Here is a 21,579-nt window from a genome sequence, read left to right on the forward strand (position 1 = left end):
CGGCTCGGCTCGGTTTTCCCTTTCGGACGCTCTCGTTTTCTGTTAGAATTTGGTAAAGAAAAAAATATATTATTTACCAGCTTAAGGGTCAGTCCGTATGGTGAAACACCGTGACCTCGGCCCAGAGGGCCTTGGTCAGTACTTTCAAGACCTTGGTCACGGTATTTCCCAGCTGGTAAATAACATTTTTTGCAAATTTGATAAATAAAAACTTTGTACAAAATGTCTGACAAAATAATTTCCGCTTAGCGAAAATGCTCTGATTCTTGGGAAAAAAAAAAAGTTCTTACGATCAAATACTTTGATTCCATTTTTTTTTTTTGTATTTTTGGGGGTTTTGTTTTCGAGTGTTTTTTATTTAATCCTCGGTTGGTTCAGCAACATGCTCTGCCATTTTGTTTTCTCCACTCATGGTATATGAGCTGATTATCCTAGTAGTAGAGTAGCCAGAGTGCACGGTTGCTCATATTCAGTGAATGTGGATAGAATAATACTGTAGTACACAGTATGTCTCAGACTCACACAATACAGAAGACCCAAAGAACAAACAATTAGTCCATGTTTTTCTTTATTTAAGATGAAATCTTTATAAAAAATATTTGGTGATTTTGGTCATGAGATTGCAGATTAGGATTCTGCACAGGCAGAATATCTACATTTATAAATCGTACTGTTATCTTGAACAGTTTTTGGTCACTTTGTATTCACAGTTTTGTGTGGTCCAGGAAAAGTTGGCATTAATGGTGGGGTGTTTGGTCTAGTAGACATAGCTGGCAGTGTAGAGGGACTGTGTGGCAGCCTGGTCAGTCTGGCCTGTTGGTTTGTACTCGCCTTTAGATGCCAGACCGTTAATCTGTTGGGGGGAGAACAGGAGAAGAATGATATTCACTTGCCAGATCTACATCTGCTGCTTCACAGAAAGAGTCTCCTTCCCTTTTGTTATCATTCTATATATGTGTATATACACCAGGGTGCATCAGTTGCCCTCGCTTTCATAAAATCTGATGCATTTTTGTTTGGGTGTTCCTTTTCACCAATAGACATCCTGTAAAATTTTTTGACCATATTCAAAAGTCTAATGGTGGCACCATGAGGTTCATTTTTTTTGCCAAAAAAACGCTTATTTTATGTTTTCGCGTAAGGTTTGAATCACAATGTTGGACTCCATTTATTGATTTCTTGTGACCCAGAGATGTTAAGAATAGGGATGGGAATTGATAAGATTTTTAGGATTCCGATTCCATTTTCGATTCTGCTTAACGATTCGGTTCTTTATCGATTCTCTTGTCGATTCTCATTTGAAAAAAGAGGAGAACAAACAGGTCGATTAGCATCAACTTTGTTTAGTTTAGGAGTAACACAGATTCACCAGTCTGAAGCGTGTCGAAAACGTGACGTTCATTTAAAAGTATCGCGTACTGTGTGCGCAAAATGTTTTTGCATATTACTCGTGTTCCCTCCCGACGATGTAATATCTACTTTGCAATGGCTGCAGGTCGCCCAGTTGTCATCTTTCCTTGAAAAATGCAGCCAAACTTTTGAGCGTTTAACCCTTTGGTGACTGACCCCTTGAAAATGGTTCCTCCAGGAACGATGACGTTTCAGTTGTCAAGACAACGGAAAAACTAAAATACAAGAGCATTTTGTTTTGTGCACAAGAGCATTGTGACGTATCTTTGTTTTTGTATTTTAGTTTTTCCGTTGTCTTGACAACTGAAACGTCATCGTTCCTGGAGGAACCATTTTGAAGGGGTCAGTCACCAAAGGGTTAAACCGCTTGGTTGCCATGTTTACTGCATGTCGCTACGCACATTGCATAACTTGCGTAATATACATGACGTTAGTCGTGCCCGCTGGAATCGTTAGCAAATCTGGCAAATGATTCCATGGAATTGCAACACTGGGAACCGGTTCTCAACAAGAACCGGTTTTCGATTCCCATTCCTAGTTAAGAGCCTTTGCGAGGGATTGAGAAGCATTAATGTGATTCATAATACTGAGTATTGAGTATAGTATTGAGGTTTTTCACCCACGTGACCAAGTCATGTGATGCATCGTTAGGCTGCCATTTTGGACGTCACGGCTCGAATCAGTTTGAATGCGAGGAAGGCGACAAACGAAAAACATAAAAGAAAAAGGAGCGAGATGCAGAAAACACCTTCACTATCCAGCGACGTAGGGCATTTACAGGGCGAGCAGAGGGAGAGGTATTTGCAAAAATTGAGGTTAGCAGGCTTAGAGAACGACGTTTACGTGCTTCCACCAGGATTGTTCACTGACGTACGGAAGTACACGAAGCCCTCGTCTTTACCTGACTTCCGCCCACATGATCTGTATACCTATGTCGTTAAAACCCCATCGCCATACACAGGTATTGATCTGAAAGCGTATAAGAGTTTGGATGCCTACAAATATTTTGTGTCAGGCTGGGTAACATGCCTACATCAGCGGGTCGTCCCTGGAGCCGGTGGTCGCCATCTTATTACAGCTAAGGTTTGTTCACATTTTCATTTACTTTCGGTCCTCAGGATAAACAAAATGTTATTAAATGTCATTGAAATAACTTCTTAGTCTGTTGAGACATGGCCCGTTATAAATTTGCTGTTACCAGGCAATGACCAAGAACTGTATTATTAGGGTCGGTGTCTGTGTTGTAGCAGTGTACTAGCAGCTAGCTGTTAGCACTAGCTAATGTCAACAACATAGTAGCTGGTATGTTACTGTAGCAATGTTTACGTTCAGTCATTTGGATGACTGTTAAAACCTTTCAGTCTCAAGGTTTTCCTTTACTGTATTTACTAGTTTACTGCAATTATGATCCGGCAGCTATTTACACCGGATCCAGTGTAAATAGCTGCCGGAGCGTGCTGCTTAATTTGAGGGGGAGCAAGCCAGAGCGCGCTCTGGAACCTCGGCTGGAGCACTCCGGGAGCAAGCTGGAGCGCACTGCTTAATTTGAGGGGGAGCAAGCCGGAGTGCACTCCGGCAGCTATTTACACTGGATCCGGTGTAAATAGCTGCCGGATCATAATTACAGTAAACTAGTAAATCCAGTAAAGGAAAAACTTGAGACTGAAAGGTTTTAACAGTCATCCAAATGACTGAACATAAACATTGCTACAGTAACATACTAGCTACTATGTTGTTGACATTAGCTAGCTTGACCTTCAAAATGGCGGACACCGGGGCGTCACGTGACCCTGTGACGTCAGGTGAAAAACCTCAATTGTTTAAAAGTAGTTGAACAATGATTCAATGAACAGCTAAAACTCAAACTGTGCTTGATGGGGGCGTCATGGCTCAGGTGGATAAGGCGCCATACCATAAATCCGGGGACCCGGGTTCGATTCCGACCCGAGGTCATTTCCCGATCCCTCCCCGTCTCTCTCTCCCGCTCATTTCCTGTCTCTACACTGTCCTATCCAATAAAGGTGAAAAAAGTCCAAAAAAAACCAAACTGTGCTTGATAATATATTTAGAATATGTACTAAAAATGTGTATCTAAGATATTTGGTATACTCTATAAGGTGCCATAATGTTTCATGAAAAGTGATCGAAATTGTCGTAAGTCATAAAATAGCAGCTTTTTCCATAACTTTGAGCTCCTGGTGCCACCATTAAACTTTTGAATTTTGTCAAAATATTTCACCCAGTGTGTTTTCTTACCAAAAGGAACATAAAAACAAAAATGCATCATGATCGGAGGAACTTTTCATTTTTAGGGGGCGACTGATGCACCCTAATATACACAGTATGTTGAATTTGTTGGCATTTTTCTGCATTTACAAATTTGAGAAAATACAGTAGGGTGACCACTTTTTTCCTTTTGTAAACCTGCTTTAGAAACAACAACTGGGACAAACTGGCCCTTCGTAGGGCGTCCTTTTGGTAAAAGTTCTCCATTTCACTGCTCACCTTAGCACGAGTGCAGAAAGCCTCCTGTGCAGCCTTCCTGTTCTCTGCTTTACCCTTCCACGCTGCGAGCGCCGAGGCCTGGAGAGCGCGTCCGTAGGAGAAACTCAGCTTCCAGGGCCTGTGCAGTGGAGTCAGGTTAATGGCATTGAGATTGAGTGAAGCTTCCTCTTCACTTTGACCTCCTGACAGGAAGCAGATGCCTAGGAGACAAAATCTCCGTGAGTACAGGTTAAAAGAAGAAAACATGATTTCTTAATAAACTCTCCAAACGTGCTCTAAAATCACCTGGAACAGCGGCCGGGACGGTGCGTCTGAGGGCGCTGACTGTTGCCATGGCAACCTCCTGTGGGGTGTACTTCTTGGAGCAGGAGTGTCCGGCTGTGACCATGTTCGGCTTGAGCAGCGTACCCTCCAGATACACATGGTGGTCAGATAGAGCCTTATAGACAGCGGCAAGGACCTAATGAAAGAAATACGAATGATGATAGGAAGACTGACCAGTACCCTTCGCTGCAGAACAAAAAGTCCACTGGGTGCTCATCCAGCTCTTCCTACGTACAGTGGTGCTTGAAAGTTTGTGAACCCTTTAGAATTTTCTATATTTCTGCATAAATATGACCCAACACGTCATCAGATTTCCACACAAGTCCTAAAAGTAGATAAAGAGAACCCAGTTAAACAAATGAGACAAAAATATTATACTTGGTCATTTATTTATTGAGGAAAATGATCCAATATTACATATCTGTGAGTTGCAAAAGTATGTGAACCTTTGCTTTCAGTATCTGGTGTGACCCTCTTGTGCAGCAATAACTGCAACTAAACGTTTGCGGTAACTGTTGATCAGTCCTGCACACCGGCTTGGAGGAATTTTAGCCCATTCCTCCGTACAGAACAGCCTCAACTCTGGGATGTTGGTGGGTTTCCTCACATGAACTGCTCGCTTCAGGTCCTTCCACAACATTTCCATTGGATTAAGGTCAGGACTTTGACTTGGCCATTCCAAAACATTCACTTTCTTCTTCTTTAACCATTCTTTGGTAGAACGACTTGTGTGCTTAGGATTGTTGTCTTGCTGCATGACCCACCTTCTCTTGAGATTCAGTTCATGGACAGATGTCCTGACATTTTCCTTTAGAATTCACTGGTATAATTCAGAATTCATTGTTCCATCAATGATGGCAAGCCGTCCTGGCCCAGATGCAGCAAAACAGGCCCAAACCATCATACTACCACCACCATGTTTCACAGATGGGATAAGGTTCTTATGCTGGAATGCAGTGTTTTCCTTTCACCAAACATAACACTTCTCATTTAAACCAAAAAGTTCTATTTCGGTCTCATCCGTCCACAAAACATTTTTCCAATAGCCTTCTGGCTTGTCCACGTGATCTTGAGCAAACTGCAGATGAGCAACAATGTTCTTTTTGGAGAGCAGTGGCTTTCTCCTTGCAACCCTGCCATGCACACCATTGTTGTTCAGTGTTCTGATGGTGGACTCATTAGCCAATATGAGAGAGGCCTTCAGTTGCTTAGAAGTTACCTTGGGATCCTTTGTGACCTTGCTGACTATTACACGCCTTGCCCTTGGAGTGATCTTTGTTGGTCGACCACTCCTGGGGAGGGTAGCAATGATCTTGAATTTCCTCCATTTGTACACAATCTGTCTGACTGTGGATTGGTGGAGTCCAAACTCTTTCAAGATGGTTTTGTAACCTTTTCCAGCCTGATGAGCATCAGCAACACTTTTTCTGAGGTCCTCAGAAATCTCCTTTGCTTGTGCCATGATACACTTCTACAAACGTGTTGTGAAGATCAGACTTTGATAGATCCCTGTTCTTTAAATAAAACAGGGTGCCCACTCACACCTGATTGTCATCCCACTGATTGAAAACACCTGACTCGAATTTCACCTTCAAATTAACTGCTGATCCTAGAGGTTCACATACTTTTGCCACTCACAGATATGTAATATTGGATCATTTTCCTCAATAACTAAATGACCAAGTATAATATTTGTGTCTCATTTGTTTAACTGGGGTTTTTTTTATCTACTTTTAGGACTTGTGTGAAAATCTGATGTTTTAGGTCATATTTATGCAGAAATATCGAAAATTCTAAAGGGTTCACAAACTTTCAAGCACCACTGTAGTTAGAGCTGGACAGAGCTCTACTAAGTATTTAATCGGGTGGATCCCGATCCACCCCGGTGATTTTAATTCTGCAGCGAGGAATTTTTTTTTTTTTTCTTAAGACTGGAGCAATCACAGAGTCACTGGTCTTAGAGGAAGCTCACCTTCTCCGTGACGTACTGGCAGCGCTGGAGATCATGATCGCCATCTGGGAGAATCTCAGGCTCGACAACAGGCACCAAGCCGTTCTATTATTATTTTTCATAAAAACGCAATATGTTACTTGCTTGCTCAGATGCCTGAAGGATTTATGTATTATAAAATACAGACTCTGGGGGTGTACCTGTTGGCAGATACTAGCGTATCTGGCTAGTACATTGGCGTTTTCAGCAATAGCAAGAGCAGAAGGGCAGCCGTCGGAGATCTTCAGCACACAGCGCCACTTAGCAAAGTCACACCCATCCTTCTTGTACTGAGCACAGCGTTCGCCCAGGCCGTCCAGCCCTAACAGAAACGGTGGCAAGAGAATAATCAAGAGCTGACAGACACTCATAGATGCAAGTAACCTGTCTTGAACCATCATGCTCGGCTTACCCTGTGTGGTCGTCTCGCCATCTGTTCCATTCAGCCCTGCTGTGCCTTTGTCAACCTGGCAAGACAAAACATGGCAGTGTTAAAAACACAAGAGTACCGATTATGACATGAGGGGATCGGGTGTGGATACAGGTTCTGTATGAAGCTGATTTTCAATGGTTATACTGTACAGTTCTTACACGGAGAGCGAGCGAGCGAGCAAGTCAATCTGGTCTAACCTGTCGCAAATTTCGACCAAAAAGTACATCATACCGCTGTCATTTCTAAAGGCTGCAACACCAAATTCCTAAAGATCAGGATAAGCAACTACCGTGACTGTCGTTGTTAATCCGATTCTTTTGAATACTTCAGGGTTTTTTAAAATGAGGTTGTTTTACAATCAGGGTACAAAGTTTGTGTCACAAGGGTCCAAAATTCAAATTGATTCAAACTGGTTCTTGTACCAGTTTTTAAGTGAAGGACAAGTGTGAACAGATTTCAGGTAATTTTTTGACACGTGTATGGTAGTTTTGTGTAATCTGCTATAAGATAAAGAAGATTTAGGGTGTATTCAGACCAGGATCGTTCGACAGTTCACTTGCTTTGGTCCGAACCAAATATTTTTTTCATTTTGGTGCAGTTTGCTTTCACACTGTACATTTTAGTAAGCGGACCAAAATCTGTCAACAAAGCCACGCGCCCTGAGGTCGTTCAGCTATTGGTCAGAGACGACACGCGCACAAAGCGTTAAGTTCAAAAGTAGTCATGGAGGCTTTCCGTGCTCTTATTCTTTTTAATGTCAAAGCTATGTTTTTTCCAGTTTTCACAATTGTGCGATTACTATGCTGTTGTACAAGTAATTTATCGACGACGACAAAGGGCAAGGCGGCTACGGAGGATAGCGCTGATGAGCGCACATCATGTTGTGACAGTTCTGGCTCTTCACGCAAGTCGCTAGTACCGCCACTTTTTGAAAGAATGTCCCTGATTTTAATGTAGGTCTGACGGAGTTTCTTCACTTTTAGCCGACATTGTTCTGGGGAGCGCGTGAACCCCTTCTCCTTCATTTTCTCACTGAATACAGCAAACACGTCGGCATTTTTGTGCGTTCTCTCCAAAAGCTCAGATATGTGGACATCTGCCCAGATATCCACAAGGGTACGCGTTTCTTCCTCGGCCCACGTTTGCCCCTACTCATTTTTTGTACTCTGTACTCTAGCCTACCACTGGTCTGAATGACTGAATGACTGTTGTAAGGTTCCCTTGACAACTGAAACAGTGTTTGCACTTTGCGGTGGAGTGTCAAGACTCTGTTTCCCATAATGCTCGACAAACGATGGAAGCTCCCGAGGTACAAAAAAGCAAAACTGACGGATTAGGTCCGGTCTGCTTTCACACCTCCAAAAGATCCGCACCAGGGTTCCTTTGGTCCGGACCGAGTCCGACCTTGCAGCTCGGTCTCGGTCCGCTTGTTTGGTCCGGACCAGAGTTCGGTGGTTTGTATTCAGACCAACCCAAAAGGGCCGGACCAAGGGAAATTTGGTTCGTTTGATCCGGACCAAACAACGTAGGTGTGAATACGCCATAAGTGTAGCTTTAAGCAGGGCTGGGAGAAACAAATGAAGTGATTCTCGGAGAGGACTTTTTTTTTTTTTTTTTTTGACAATTCAGAATCCACTACTTCCATAGTGCTTTTAAATATAAGACTGTAAGCTTTGTGTTAGTTGTCTCTAATATTTATGTCCCGATATCTTGACCACATTTTAGGATGAAAATAATCATTTTGGATATGTTATTTTATATTGAAAAATTAGCTGTCTCGGAGAGGACTTTTTTTTTTTTTTTGACACAGTTACATACTAGTTTGATCAAAATAGTCTGAAAACTTACTGGCATTCAACATTAAAACTTAACTATGTTTCCAATGATATGGAACCAAATATTTATTTTATGGTATAAAGAATGATTTAAGTGCATCCCTTTTGGAGCTACCTGTGGTCAAAAAAGCACTTTTTCTAAATGACACGAGTAATTTTGCTAAATATGACATATTGCTAGCCTGGCAAGCCAGACTAAATGTGAATATTTAGTCTGGCCTCGCTCGTAGACATTTCCGAAGGGTGTGGGAGGAACAACCCGCTGTCTTTCAAACTGTCTCTGTGCGTATAGGCCAACGCTCTGACCAATCAGCGCAACAGTGACTGTGACGTAGTCAGAGCGACAGAAAGCAGTGGGGGAGACCTTGAAATAAATAATTTTTCAAAATGCGTATTAATTAATAAACAGGTTCTAGATATTAAGAAGTTTGGAGATAATGACCACAAGTTTGGAGTCTGTACCACATACTTAACATACACTTTTTTTTTTTCAAGGGTTTGCTTAAACTGTTTTTGAGAGTTTTTATTTAGTGGTGGTTGGTGAAATTTCCCTTAAATTTAAAATAACGGGAAAATAAACAATCAAAAAGTAATGTTTCAAAACTGTTTATTAATTCTTCGTACTGCACAAACTAGCCCCATCCTTTTGGCTACGAGCGGAGCCAGCTGGTAGATCAGACTTTTGCCATAGCCGGTCGGCAAAACAGCGAAAACGTCCTTCTTGAAAAGGAATGAGCGGAGAGCCTCTTCCTGCTCATGTTTCAACGAAAACTCCAAGTCTAATTCTTCTAAAACTGATTCCAAAGCGGAGTCAAACGCGCGCTGTTCACTAGCCGTAGCCATCTTTCCTGTTGCGCTTTCTCCAACGTCGTGCAGCCTTGTTGTCACTCCTGCAAAAGCCCGCCCAAAGAATCCAAACAAAAACCTTGCGTTGTGATTGGCGGGCACGATTTGATGCCCGGGGTGTTTTGTTGATATGGTGCGAGGCTAGACCCACTCGTAGGCAAAAATATTTTTGGCCACTAGGTGGGTGGGTCTAAGTTTACTAGGCTAATATATTGCCATACATTCACCAAAAATAACGTTATCACCAAATTTTTTTTTTGCATGGTAAATAGAGCTATCACAGGGCTACAATAAACAACCAAGTTTATTTAGTCAAGCCTTTTGATATTGAAGATAAGAAGTGTTAAATGCGTTGTTTTTTTGCTTGCGTCCCCTGATTGTAAAACAACCCAATGGTTACGTTTTAATTCCTGCTCGTGCTTTACGTCATCACTTTTGACACTACGAGCTTTGAACAGACTTGATTCGTGTTTTGAACTGGAACATACATAAATCAGGTACTTCTCTGTCCAAATCATCATCATTATTCAACATTTTTGTCATTAAAAAAAAAGTCGTTACGTTTCGTTATTGATACAAAACCTACAGGGAAAATGTACAATAATTAAATAAAATCAAATTCGTAAGCAATGACACAGAATCTGCTAAAGCAGCTGCAATGTTTTTTAAAAAACAGTTTTACAATTTTTTTTTTTTCTTGGTCTGATCGGCTGAAAAACTTCGCTGGGTCTTGAAATGGACTGCTTTTGAGTTTCGTGGTGAAAACTTTTTACGCAGTCCTCTGTACTTGATTGCACGAGGTGCACTTTGTCCTCATGTCCAAGCAACACGCTGATCGACTGCACTTTGAACGTGCGAGAGTAAGCAGCGCAATCTCCTTTGAGCAACTGTGATAAGATGAATGCTCTGTAATGAGTAGGCTATTTATACAGCAAGTATACTAGTGCAGAAACAGCATTATTACCTTAATTCCAACCACAATTCCCTTCTCCTTGATGAGCTGGGGGAAAGGAATGCCCTTGTCTGATTTCTGATACAGTGTCTCGTGGAAGAAAATGACTCCTCCTATGCTCTGAGAAATGGAGGGATCAACGGAGAACAGGAGGTCTCGGAAGAAGCGGCGGTTCTCCTCCGTGTTCTCGACGTTGATCTTCTGCAGACGCTTTGCCATGGTGCCTGAATCAAGAACGATATACTTTTATTTAAAAACGGTTCAAGCGTTCTACCATATTACTGTTGAATGCACAAATCTGATTAACGTGCCTGTTCTAATGTTATCGTTTCAAGAGTAACAAGTTGCAAGCTTTCTCTGAGGTCACATTTGTTTTGGAAGGATTTTTCATCAGCAGCGTTTTGTAACAAGTCCGAGGTAAAGCTGTGACTTTTCCCGGACATGTAAAAATCTTCAGGACAGAGAACAGAGGACTTTTCTGACAAGATGCTTTTTTTTTTTTGTCTTCTTCGCTTCAATACTAAGTAAGATGATCTCAACGCAAGCGATAACAGGAATTAACTTGTTCAATGTAACTGTGAATGGATAAAAGTGACAAGTCATTCTTGAATAAATACAACCCCGATTCCAAAAAAGTTGGGACAAAGTACAAATTGTAAATAAAAACCGAATGAAACGATGTGGAAGTTTCAAAATTCAATATTTTATTCAGAATAGAACATAGATGACATATCAAATGTTTAAACTGAGAAAATGTATCATTTAAAGAGAAAAATTAGGTGATTTTTAAATTTCATGACAACAACACATCTCAAAAAAGTTGGGACAAGGCCATGTTTCCCACTGTGAGACATCCCCTTTTCTCTTTACAACAGTCTGTAAACGTCTGGGGACTGAGGAGACAAGCTGCTCAAGTTTAGGGATAGGAATGTTAACCCATTCTTGTCTAATGTAGGATTCTAGTTGCTCAACTGTCTTAGGTCTTTTTTGTCGTATCTTCCGTTTTATGATGCGCCAAATGTTTTCTATGGGTGAAAGATCTGGACTGCAGGCTGGCCAGTTCAGTACCCGGACCCTTCTTCTACGCAGCCATGATGCTGTAATTGATGCAGTATGTGGTTTGGCATTGTCATGTTGGAAAATGCAAGGTCTTCCCTGAAAGAGACGTCATCTGGATGGGAGCACATGTTGCTCTAGAACCTGGATATACCTTTCAGCATTGATGGTGTCTTTCCAGATGTGTAAACTGCCCATGCCACACGCACTAATGCAACCCCATACCATCAGAGATGCAGGCTTCTGAACTGAGCGCCGATAACAACTTGGGTCGTCCTTCTCCTCTTTAATCCGAATGACACGGCGTCCCTGATTTCCATAAAGAACTTCAAATTTTGATTCGTCTGACCACAGAACAGTTTTCCACTTTGCCACAGTCCATTTTAAATGAGCCTTGGCCCAGAGAAGACGTCTGCGCTTCTGGATCATGTTTAGATACGGCTTCTTCTTTGAACTATAGAGTTTTAGCTGGCAACGGCGGATGGCACGGTGAATTGTGTTCACAGATAATGTTCTCTGGAAATATTCCTGAGCCCATTTTGTGATTTCCAATACAGAAGCATGCCTGTATGTGATGCAGTGCCGTCTAAGGGCCCGAAGATCACGGGCACCCGGTATGGTTTTCCAGCCTTGACCCTTACGCACAGAGATTCTTCCAGATTCTCTGAATCTTTTGATGATATTATGCACTGTAGATGATGATGTGTTCAAACTCTTTGCAATTTTACACTGTCGAACTCCTTTCTGATATTGCTCCACTATTTGTCGGCGCAGAATTAGGGGGATTGGTGATCCTCTTCCCATCTTTACTTCTGAGAGCCACTGCCACTCCAAGATGCTCTTTTTATACCCAGTCATGTTAATGACCTATTGCCAATTGACCTAATGAGTTGCAATTTGGTCCTCCAGCTGTTCCTTTTTTGTACCTTTAACTTTTCCAGCCTCTTACTGCCCCTGTCCCAACTTTTTTGAGATGTGCTGCTGGTATGAAATTTCAAAATGTCTCACTTTCGACATTTGATATGTTGTCTATGTTCTATTGTGAATACAATATCAGTTTTTGAGATTGTAAATTATTGCATTCCGTTTTTATTTACAATTTGTACTTTGTCCCAACTTTTTTGGAATCGGGGTTGTGCATTATTTGTGTTGACATAAGAGGAATAAAACACTTCGGAAAGTGCGATTATTGAAAATTAATCAACTTGGCACACCATCCCATCACTGATTATTTGCTTATACATTGTGTTTTATACCTGGCTTGCGATTAAAGTGAGACGTTATATGTTAAATATAAACCTATACGAAATGTAATCAATTTCAGCGGTTATGAAAATCAACACGCCACTATACTGTTTTTTTTTTTTTGTCACTAGTATACCATCAAGAGTACAGTGTACGAGGTTTAGAGTAAAAAGTACACAAGTGGCCCAATTGTGCACCATAAATGTTTAAACACTGTCTGTTCCTTTGATGCTCCCACCAGAATGGCAAAAAAAAGTAGAGTTTGGTACCTTTAGTTCCAAGCAAACGTAACAGAACCCTTTAATCCAAGCCAGATCTTTCTTTTCTAACAGACCCATTTGTGCAATCCAGGCTACTGGAGCTGTAAGCATTTTTTTTTTTTTTGTCCTTGTAACAGAAGGAGAACCTTTTGCTCCTCATCCACACCATGCAGCAATGATTAACTACGAAATACTGTATTAACTAATCATTAACTAGGAGAACATGTGAATTCACCTGTGGACTCATCTGCAGCCAGGATACCCTTTCCAGGAGCCACGATACGTTGGGCGATAGTGGCCAGCTCCTTCTTCTGGTCTGGAGAAAGCGATGGATACTGGTGGGTCATCCTGGGGGGGGGGAAGAAAATCGGAGAATCTAAATTCAAAGGATGAAGCAGTAAATTTGAACAGCTGCACCCGTATTTGCTTTTCGTATGCTTTGGCAACCCTGTGCCCTATTGCACATTTAGTAAATGTTTGGCCTGACTGAGACACTCGTCCCTCTCGATAAATGGTCTCAATGTTCACTTCTAGGAGAAGCCAAGCCAAGCTGATCTGGAGATCTGTAGTCAGTTATTATACTGAGACAGGATTTCGCAAGAAAGACTGAGTGTACTCTGAACTTTGGTGATTTGCTCCAAGTCGGAGCAAACACTGAGCTGTTTTACTATGCATGACAGAAAATGTGTACATAGAGTGGGCCATTAACTTCATGTAAACATTATGTTCATTTTCATTTTTCAGATAGCCCGGAAGGATGAATTGAAATCATATACTGATGGTTAGATCTCAAATAATGGCAGTTGTTCTGCCTGCACCAGGAGATTGATCATCTGGTGCCCTGGTGCAGGCAGGACAACTTATAGCTCAATGTTTTAAAGACAGTGGAGATGATTGTAGACTTCAGAAGGAGCTCAGCCACACCCTCACCCAACACCCTGTTTGACTCCCCAGTAACCTCTGTGGAGTATTTCCGCTTCCTGGGCACTATAATCACCCAGGACCTCAAGTGGGAGATGTATACCTGCTCTCTAACCAAAAAAAGCACAGCAGAGGATGTTCTTCCTGCAGCAGTTGAATTTATTCAATCTGCCAAAGACAATGATGGTGCACTTTTACACCACCGAGTCCATCCTCACCTCTTCCATCACCATCTGGTATGCTGCTGGCACTGCCAGGGACAAGGGCAGACTCCAGCGCATCATTCGCTCTGCTGCGAGGACGACTGGCTGCAACCTTCCATCTCTTCAGGACCTGTACGAGTTCAGGACCCTGAGGAGAGCAGAAAGGATCGTGGCCGACCCCTCTCACCACAGACGCAAACTTTTCTAATCAATTCCCTCTGGTAGGAGGTGGCGGTCTATTATAATCAAAACCTCAAGCCATAAGGCCAACTTTTTCACCCACTGCAGCTGACGTCTTCAACAAGGCCCAAGATCCTCACTGACTAAACTCTAACCTCACCCGTGGCTCAATCTGTGACATTTATCTCTGAACTGCCATTTTGCACATTTCAAGGTCATTCTGTGAACTTTTATTGCACATTCCGGCACACACTGTACAGCTTGGCTCTTTATTTCTTCTCCTTTCCTTACACATTTTTATCATGTCTCTAATCCATCTTTATCAAGTGACCTGTTTATACACATTCCAGGACGTACTGTACAGCTTGGACTCCAACAACCCTTCCACTTTTCAAGTGTGTACAGTATATTTCAGATTCTTTTATTCGATGTATAGAGCTACAGGGTGGCACTGTCGCCTCACAGCAAGAAGGTCCTGGGTTCGAGCCCAGCGGCCAACGAGGGCCTTTGTGTGGAATGTTCTCCGTGTCTGCATGGGTTTCCTCCACGGTCCTCCACGGCTTCGAATTATAAATGCATCCCTAGAGACTGGCGTTGTTCCTGTGTCCCTGAAAAAAGCCGTTGTAAAGCCCCTACTTAAAAAAATAATAATCTGGATCCTTCAGTATTAAATAACTACAGGCCAATATCAAATCTACCATTCATCGGGAAAATCCTTGAAAAAATTGTCTTCAATCAATTAACTGCCTTCTTGATATCAAACAGCCGTTTTGATAATTTTCAGTTAGGTTTTCGTGCCAATCATAGCACTGAAACAGCGCTGATTAAAGTTATAAATGACATACGTCTTAATACTGATGCAGGCAAAACATCGGTCCTGGTATAACTGGACCTCAGTGCAGCTTTTGATACTGTTGATTACAACATACTGCTATATCGACTTGAACACTGGGTTGGATTGACTGGTAAAGTTATCAATTGGTTAAATTCATACTTAAAAGACAGAAGCTTTTTTGTTACCATGGGAAATTGTTCCTCAACGTCAATGTCCTTGACCTGTGGTGTCCCCCAGGGGTCGATTCTTGGACCATTACTTTTCAACCTTTTATATGCTCCCACTTGGGCAAATTATCAATAACAATTCAATTTTGTATCACTGCTATGCAGATGACACCCAAATTTATTTTGCTTTATCACCTAATGATTATGCCCCCCTTGAATGTCTCTACCAGTGTATCGATCAAATTAAAAACTGGATGTCACAAAATTTTCTTCAGCTGAACTCAGATAAAACGGAAGTAATTCTATTTGGAAAAAAAGATGAAAGACTCAGGATTACCACTATTCTTGACACAAAAGGGATTAAAACTAAAGAAATGGTTAAAAATCTTGGTGTTTTCATTGACAGCGAGCTAAACTTTGACAGTCACATGAAAGTAATCACTAAAACGGCATTCTATCACCTAAAAAACATTTCCAAACTAAGAGGACTTGTGTCAAAAAATGATCTGGAAAAACTGATACACGTCTTCATCTCTAGTAGGGTTGATTACTGCAATGGCCTTTTCACAGGCCTGCCAAAAAATACCATCAAACGACTTCAGCTGGTTCAAAATGCAGCGGCTAGGGTTCTCACACGAACAAAAAGAACAGAGCACATTACTCCAATTCTAAGGTCCCTTCACTGGCTTCCAGTAAGCTACAGAATTGACTTTAAAGCATTGCTGCTGGTGTACAAATCTCTAAATGGTACAGGGCCCAATTACCTCTCTGATATGTTGCAGTGGCCTAACCCGATCAGATCTACCAGATCGCAGCAGCAAAATTTACTGGTAAAACCTGTTGTTAAAACAAAGTGTGGTGAAGCAGCTTTTAGCTACTATGCAGTCCAGCTATGGAACCAACTCCCAGAGGACATCAAAAATGCTCCTGCTGTTGGCAGCTTCAAATCTAGGTTAAAGACCAAGCTGTTTTCAGATGCTTTCTGTTAAATAATTAATATTGTCTTCCTTACATGTTTTTATAATCTGTACTTTTACAGTTTCTGCATGTTTCAAATTTTACTTAACTTTTATTCTATTTTATTCTGCTGTTTTTTTTCCCTCCCCCTATTTGAACTTCATTTTATTTTTTTATTTCTACTATTGTTTAATTCTTATTATCTCATCTCATCTCATTATCTCTAGCCGCTTTATCCTGTTCTACAGGGTCGCAGGCAAGCTGGAGCCTATCCCAGCTGACTACGGCCGAAAGGCGGGGTACACCCTGGACAAGTCGCCAGGTCATCACAGGGCTGACACATAGACACAGACAACCATTCACACTCACATTCACACCTACGGTCAATTTAGAGTCACCAGTTAACCTAACCTGCATGTCTTTGGACTGTGGGGGAAACCGGAGCACCCGGAGGAAACCCACGCGGACACGGGGAGAACATGCAAACTCCGCACAGAAAGGCCCTCGTCGGCCACGGGGCTCGAACCCGGACCTTCTTGCTGTGAGGCGACAGCACTAACCACTACACCACCGTGCCGCCCATTTTTCCCATTTATTTTATTCTCTATTGTTTACTGTTTTGCTTTTACTTCTGTAAAGCACACTGAACTGCCACTGTGTATGAAATGTGCTATATAAATAAACTTGCCTTGCCAGGTTAGGCTAATTGGTGGCTCGAAATTGACCATGAGTGTGAATGGTTGGTTGTCTCTGTGTGTGTGTGTCAGCCCTGCGATGATCTGGCGGCTTGTCCAGGGTGTACCCCGCCTCTCGCCCATACTCAGCTGGGATAGACTCCAACTTGCCTGTTGGACAGGATACAGGTTATGGATGGGGGGGTGGCACGGTGGTGTAGTGGTTAGCGCTGTCACCTCACAGCAAGAAGGTCCGGGTTCGAGCCCCGTGGCCGGCGAGGGCCTTTCTGTGCGGAGTTTGCATGTTCTCCCCGTGTCCGCGTGGGTTTCCTCCGGTTTCCTCCACAGTCCAAAGACATGCAGGTTAGGTTAACTGGTGACTCTAAATTGAGCGTAGGTGTGAATGTGAGTGTGAATGGTTGTCTGTGTGTCAGCCCTGTGATGACCTGGCGACTTGTCCAGGGTGTACCCCGCCTTTCGCCCGTAGTCAGCTGGGATAGGCTCCAGCTTGCCTGCGACCCTGTAGAACAGGATAAAGCGGCTACAGATGATATGAGATTATGGATGGATGGATGTGTATAGCTATTTTTGTCTCTATGCTTGTATTTCAACTGTTCAAGCACCAGTCACCAAAGCAAATTCCTTGCATGTGCGAACATACTTGGCAATAAATTTGATTCTGATTATTTTATGAATCAACCCAGTTTTTTAATTAAAAAAAAAAAAGATTGGAAAGTATCTTTTTTTTTTCTTTCTATGTATGGAAACTTATAACTCAGCCTGTATGAGTCGAGTTTATTTTATCCTCCTTTATTGATTCAACATGTATTGACTCAAAGTCGTGCAGCGTTCACTAAGCCTGTTTACAGTCTGCCAGTATGAATAAACTGATACTTTACCATTTTACACAGAACTCGGACAAATAAAGGTTTCAGACATGTATATAATTTAACAAACAAACAAAAAAAAGGTAGCATATCACTTCATAAGTTTACCTGGAGTGTATATTTCTACAATAACCCAACTCAAACACACACACGTTTCCATACGGTTCCAAACTGCGCATGTGCTACTTTTCTTCCTCTAATACATTTAATTTCTCATACATTTCCTTTATAAAAGTAGAATATCATTCTTACTTGGTGATTGTATTTGTTTCTTGTCCCGCCGATGAAACAGGCACTTGATCTCTTGCTTGGACTGTGCTGAAGTCTGCAGGGAGCCAGTGAACGCAGCGCTATTTATTCCAGCCTAAGATGGAGGCTGCTTGTGTTTGGATGGGAGTTGACTTTGTGCAGTGGAGCTATTGGCTCATGTGCTTCAGTGTGTCTACGTGTGTGTAGTCACACTTGAACATACAAAAATGTTATTACCTCATCACTGCAACCTTTAAACCCTCTATCATATGCTCGGTTTTTGGCACAACAATCCCTAAAGAGGAATTTAACAGCCTCAAATGCACTTTTCAGAGTTGAAATTAACATCATGTATTCATTTGGACACTATCTTCTGGGAATTAAAGTACATGTGTCTAAGCAGGAAGTATGAACAATAAACCTTGCCATTCAGGTTTTCTAGGGCTTTGTGTCTCGTCGAGAGCTTGTTTTTATTGAGTGCAAAAGTTTGCATCCCTATGGTTGAGATGAAAACATACAGTGGATATAAAAAGTGTACACACCCCATTAAAATGATAGGTTTTTCTGATCTCATCTCATAATCTGTAGCCGCTTTATCCTTCTACAGGGTCGCAGGCAAGCTGGAGCCTATCCCAGCTGACTACGGGCGAAAGGCGGGGTACACCCTGGACAAGTCGCCAGGTCATCACAGGGCTGACACATAGACACAGACAACCATTCACACTCACATTCACACCTACGGTCAATTTAGAGTCACCAGTTAACCTAACCTGCATGTCTTTGGACTGTGGGGGAAACCGGAGCACCCGGAGGAAACCCACGCGGACACGGGGAGAACATGCAAACTCCACACAGAAAGGCCCTCGCCGGACCCGGGGTTCGAACCCAGGATCTTCTTGCTGTGAGGCGACAGCGCTAACCACTACACCACCGTGCCGCCCGGTTTTTCTGATGTAAAACAAAAATTTTATATAAAATTCACAGTAAGAAGGTCCGGGTTCAAGCCCCGTGGGTTTCCTCCGGTTTCCCCCACAGTCCAAAGACATGCAGGTTAGGTTAACTGGTGACTCTAAATTGACCGTGAGTGTGAATGGTTGTCTGTGTCTAGTAGGGCTACGTTCACACTGCAGGCTGAAGTGACTCAAATCCGATATTTTCGCCCATATGTGACCTGTATCCGATCTTTTATTGACAATATGAACGACACAGATCCGATTTTTTCAAAGCCGACCCAGGCCGTTTGGATATGTGGTCCTAATTCCGATTCCTATCCGCTCTTTTCATATGCGACTTCAGTCTGAACCGCCAGGTCGCATTCATCCGACTTACACGTCATCAACAAGCCACAAACGTCACTATTCTGCGCTGAAGTAGGCGGCGGGTCTCTCAAAAAAAGTTACAACAACATGGCGCATAATCACGGGCGAAGATAGAGGGGGGGACGGGTGGGATTCGTCCCACCCAAATTTAAATTCACCTCGTTCGGTCCCCCCCACTTATAGGGAGGAAAAAACGTCTATGCTGTCTTTCTTTGCATAAGGCAAACCTCACGGAAAAATCAAAAGACTAATTACCATTCGGTTTATTGAGGTGCACAGCAGTACATACATAGTTGCAACAATTCACATAAAACAAAGACTGATATTCGGTTGGTTGAGCTGCGCAGACTGCACAGGTTGCGAGCTCGAGCTTGGTTGTATGGTAACCCACAACAAGTTTGACAGGCATATCGGGGTTGGGGTTGGTTTGCTGGCAGCTTTGTCCCCCCCAGTTTTTTGTCCCCCCCCCCCCCCCCCCCCCAGTTCAAAAAACGTATCTGCGCCCCTGCGCATGACATCAATGCGAGGGACGCTTCGGGCTGTGAAGGTTCTGAATCTTCTCAATGGAAGGACGCAGAGGTTAGGGAGCTGATTTCCATTTGGGGGGATGCAGCTATTCAAGCTAGATTGGATGGGTCATACCGCAACCGGGCAGTTTTACTTCCGTAAACACTGGCCATGCTCACTGCGTGTGACGTCGTCGTATCCTGCAATGCGCATGCGGAACACTTTTAGGTCGCTTTTCGTTCATACTGAGGATCACATACAAGTCGCATATATTTGTTAATGTGAACGACCTCACAAAAAAATCGGAATTGAGCATTAAGCCTTGCAGTGTGAACGTAGCATATGTTACCCCTTTTCCACCAAATCAGTTCCAGGGCTGCTTCACAACTCGTTCAACTTGCGAGCCAGCTGAGAACCAGTTTGCTTTTCCATAGCTCGGGGTGCTAAGGGGATCCACATCATTACGTCACTGTATACGTTAGTTACGTCGCTGCGTTTGCATAAACCTTGGCACGAACATCAAAGCAACAACAACAATAATGGATGACTGCTGTTTTACTGCATCCATGATATATCGTCGCTTATTTAAAAATAGCGACCTTTTGTGGTCTTGCTATTGTTGTTGGTCTTAACTCCTTTATATATAACAACTCATGCTTACAGTGCTAACCACCATGCCGCCTATATCTATATATATATATATATATATATATATAGGCGGCATGGTGGTTAGCACTGTCGCCTCACAGCAATAAGGTCCTGGGTTCGAACCCAGTGGCTGACGAGGGCCTTTCTGTGTGGAGTTTGCATGTTCTCCCCGGGTCTGCATGGGTTTCCCCTACAGTCTAAAGCCATGCAGGTTAAGCTAATTGATGGCTCTAAATTGACTGTAGGTGTGAGTATGAATGGTTGTTTGTCTCTGTATCAGCCCTGCGATAACCTGGTGACTTGTCCAGGGTGTACACCGCCCCTCGCTTGCCTGCGACCCTGTAGAACAGGATAAGCGGCTACAGATAATGGATGTATGTGTGTGTGTGTATATATATATATATATATATATATAAAAATAAAAAGACCACGATAAATAATTTCAGAACTTTTCCCACCTTTAATGTGACCTATAACCTGTACAATTCAATTGAAAAACAAAAATCTGTTAGGGGGAAAACACTCTGAAACTAATACTTTGTTGAAGCACCTTTTGATTTAATTATTACAGCATTCAGTCTTTTTGTATAGGAATCTATCAGCCTGCCACATCTAGACTTGGCAATATTTGCCCACTCTTCCTTGCAAAAGCGCTCCAAATCTGTCCGATTGCGAGGGCATCTCTTGTGCACAGCCCTCTTCAGGTCACCCCACAGATTTTCAATTGGATTTAGGTCTGGGCTCTGGCTTGGCCATTACAAAACTTTCATTTTCTTCTGGTGAAGCCATTCTTTTGTTGATTTGGATGTATGGTTGGGTCATTGTCGTGTCACATTGTTGGGTGAAACACTCAGCAATGATGTAAAAGAAAGCACAACTTTATTCATCACACACTGGTGAAATTTCCTCTCTGCATTTAACCCATCTGAAGCAGTGAACACACACATACACAGAGCAGTGGGCAGCCATGCCCGGGGAGCAGTTGGGAGTTAGGTGCCTCACTCAAGGGCACCTCAGCCCAAGGCCGTCCCATATTAACCTAACCACATGTCTTTAGACCGTGGGGGAAACCGAAGCACCCGGAGGAAACCCACACAGACACGGGGAGAACATGCAAACTCCACACAGAAAGGCCCTCGCCGGCCGCTGGGTTCGAACCCAGAACCTTCTTGCTGT

General features: G+C 42.7%; 1 protein-coding gene across 1 annotated transcript; it reads right to left on the reverse strand.

Moving 5' to 3' along the window:
• Window positions 1-551: 551 nt before the first annotated feature.
• aldob (aldolase b, fructose-bisphosphate) lies at window positions 552-18,068 on the reverse strand. Its single transcript, XM_060927353.1, has 9 exons — window positions 17,933-18,068; window positions 13,092-13,204; window positions 10,308-10,519; window positions 6,642-6,696; window positions 6,391-6,551; window positions 6,212-6,295; window positions 4,201-4,375; window positions 3,916-4,115; window positions 552-853 (listed from the first exon to the last, which is right to left on the reverse strand). The coding sequence occupies exons 2-9, from the start codon at window positions 13,201-13,203 to the stop codon at window positions 758-760; spliced, it is 1,095 nt and encodes a 364-aa protein (XP_060783336.1). The 5' UTR covers window position 13,204; window positions 17,933-18,068; the 3' UTR covers window positions 552-757.
• Between the last annotated feature and the right edge of the window lie 3,511 nt (window positions 18,069-21,579).

The sequence above is a fragment of the Neoarius graeffei genome, chromosome 8 (genome assembly GCF_027579695.1).
Source record: "Neoarius graeffei isolate fNeoGra1 chromosome 8, fNeoGra1.pri, whole genome shotgun sequence".
NCBI classification, from domain to species: domain Eukaryota; kingdom Metazoa; phylum Chordata; class Actinopteri; order Siluriformes; family Ariidae; genus Neoarius; species Neoarius graeffei.

Bases quoted from the DNA above. Each gene is read 5' to 3' on its own strand.
- aldob (XM_060927353.1), bottom strand. From the start codon at position 13,203: ATGACCCACCAGTATCCATCGCTTTCTCCAGACCAGAAGAAGGAGCTG. The intron at 10,520-13,091 runs GTGAATTCACAT...TTCTTGATTCAG, and splicing joins GGCTGCAGATGAGTCCACAG to GCACCATGGCAAAGCGTCTG. The intron at 6,552-6,641 runs GTAAGCCGAGCA...CGTTTCTGTTAG, and splicing joins TGGCGAGACGACCACACAGG to GGCTGGACGGCCTGGGCGAA.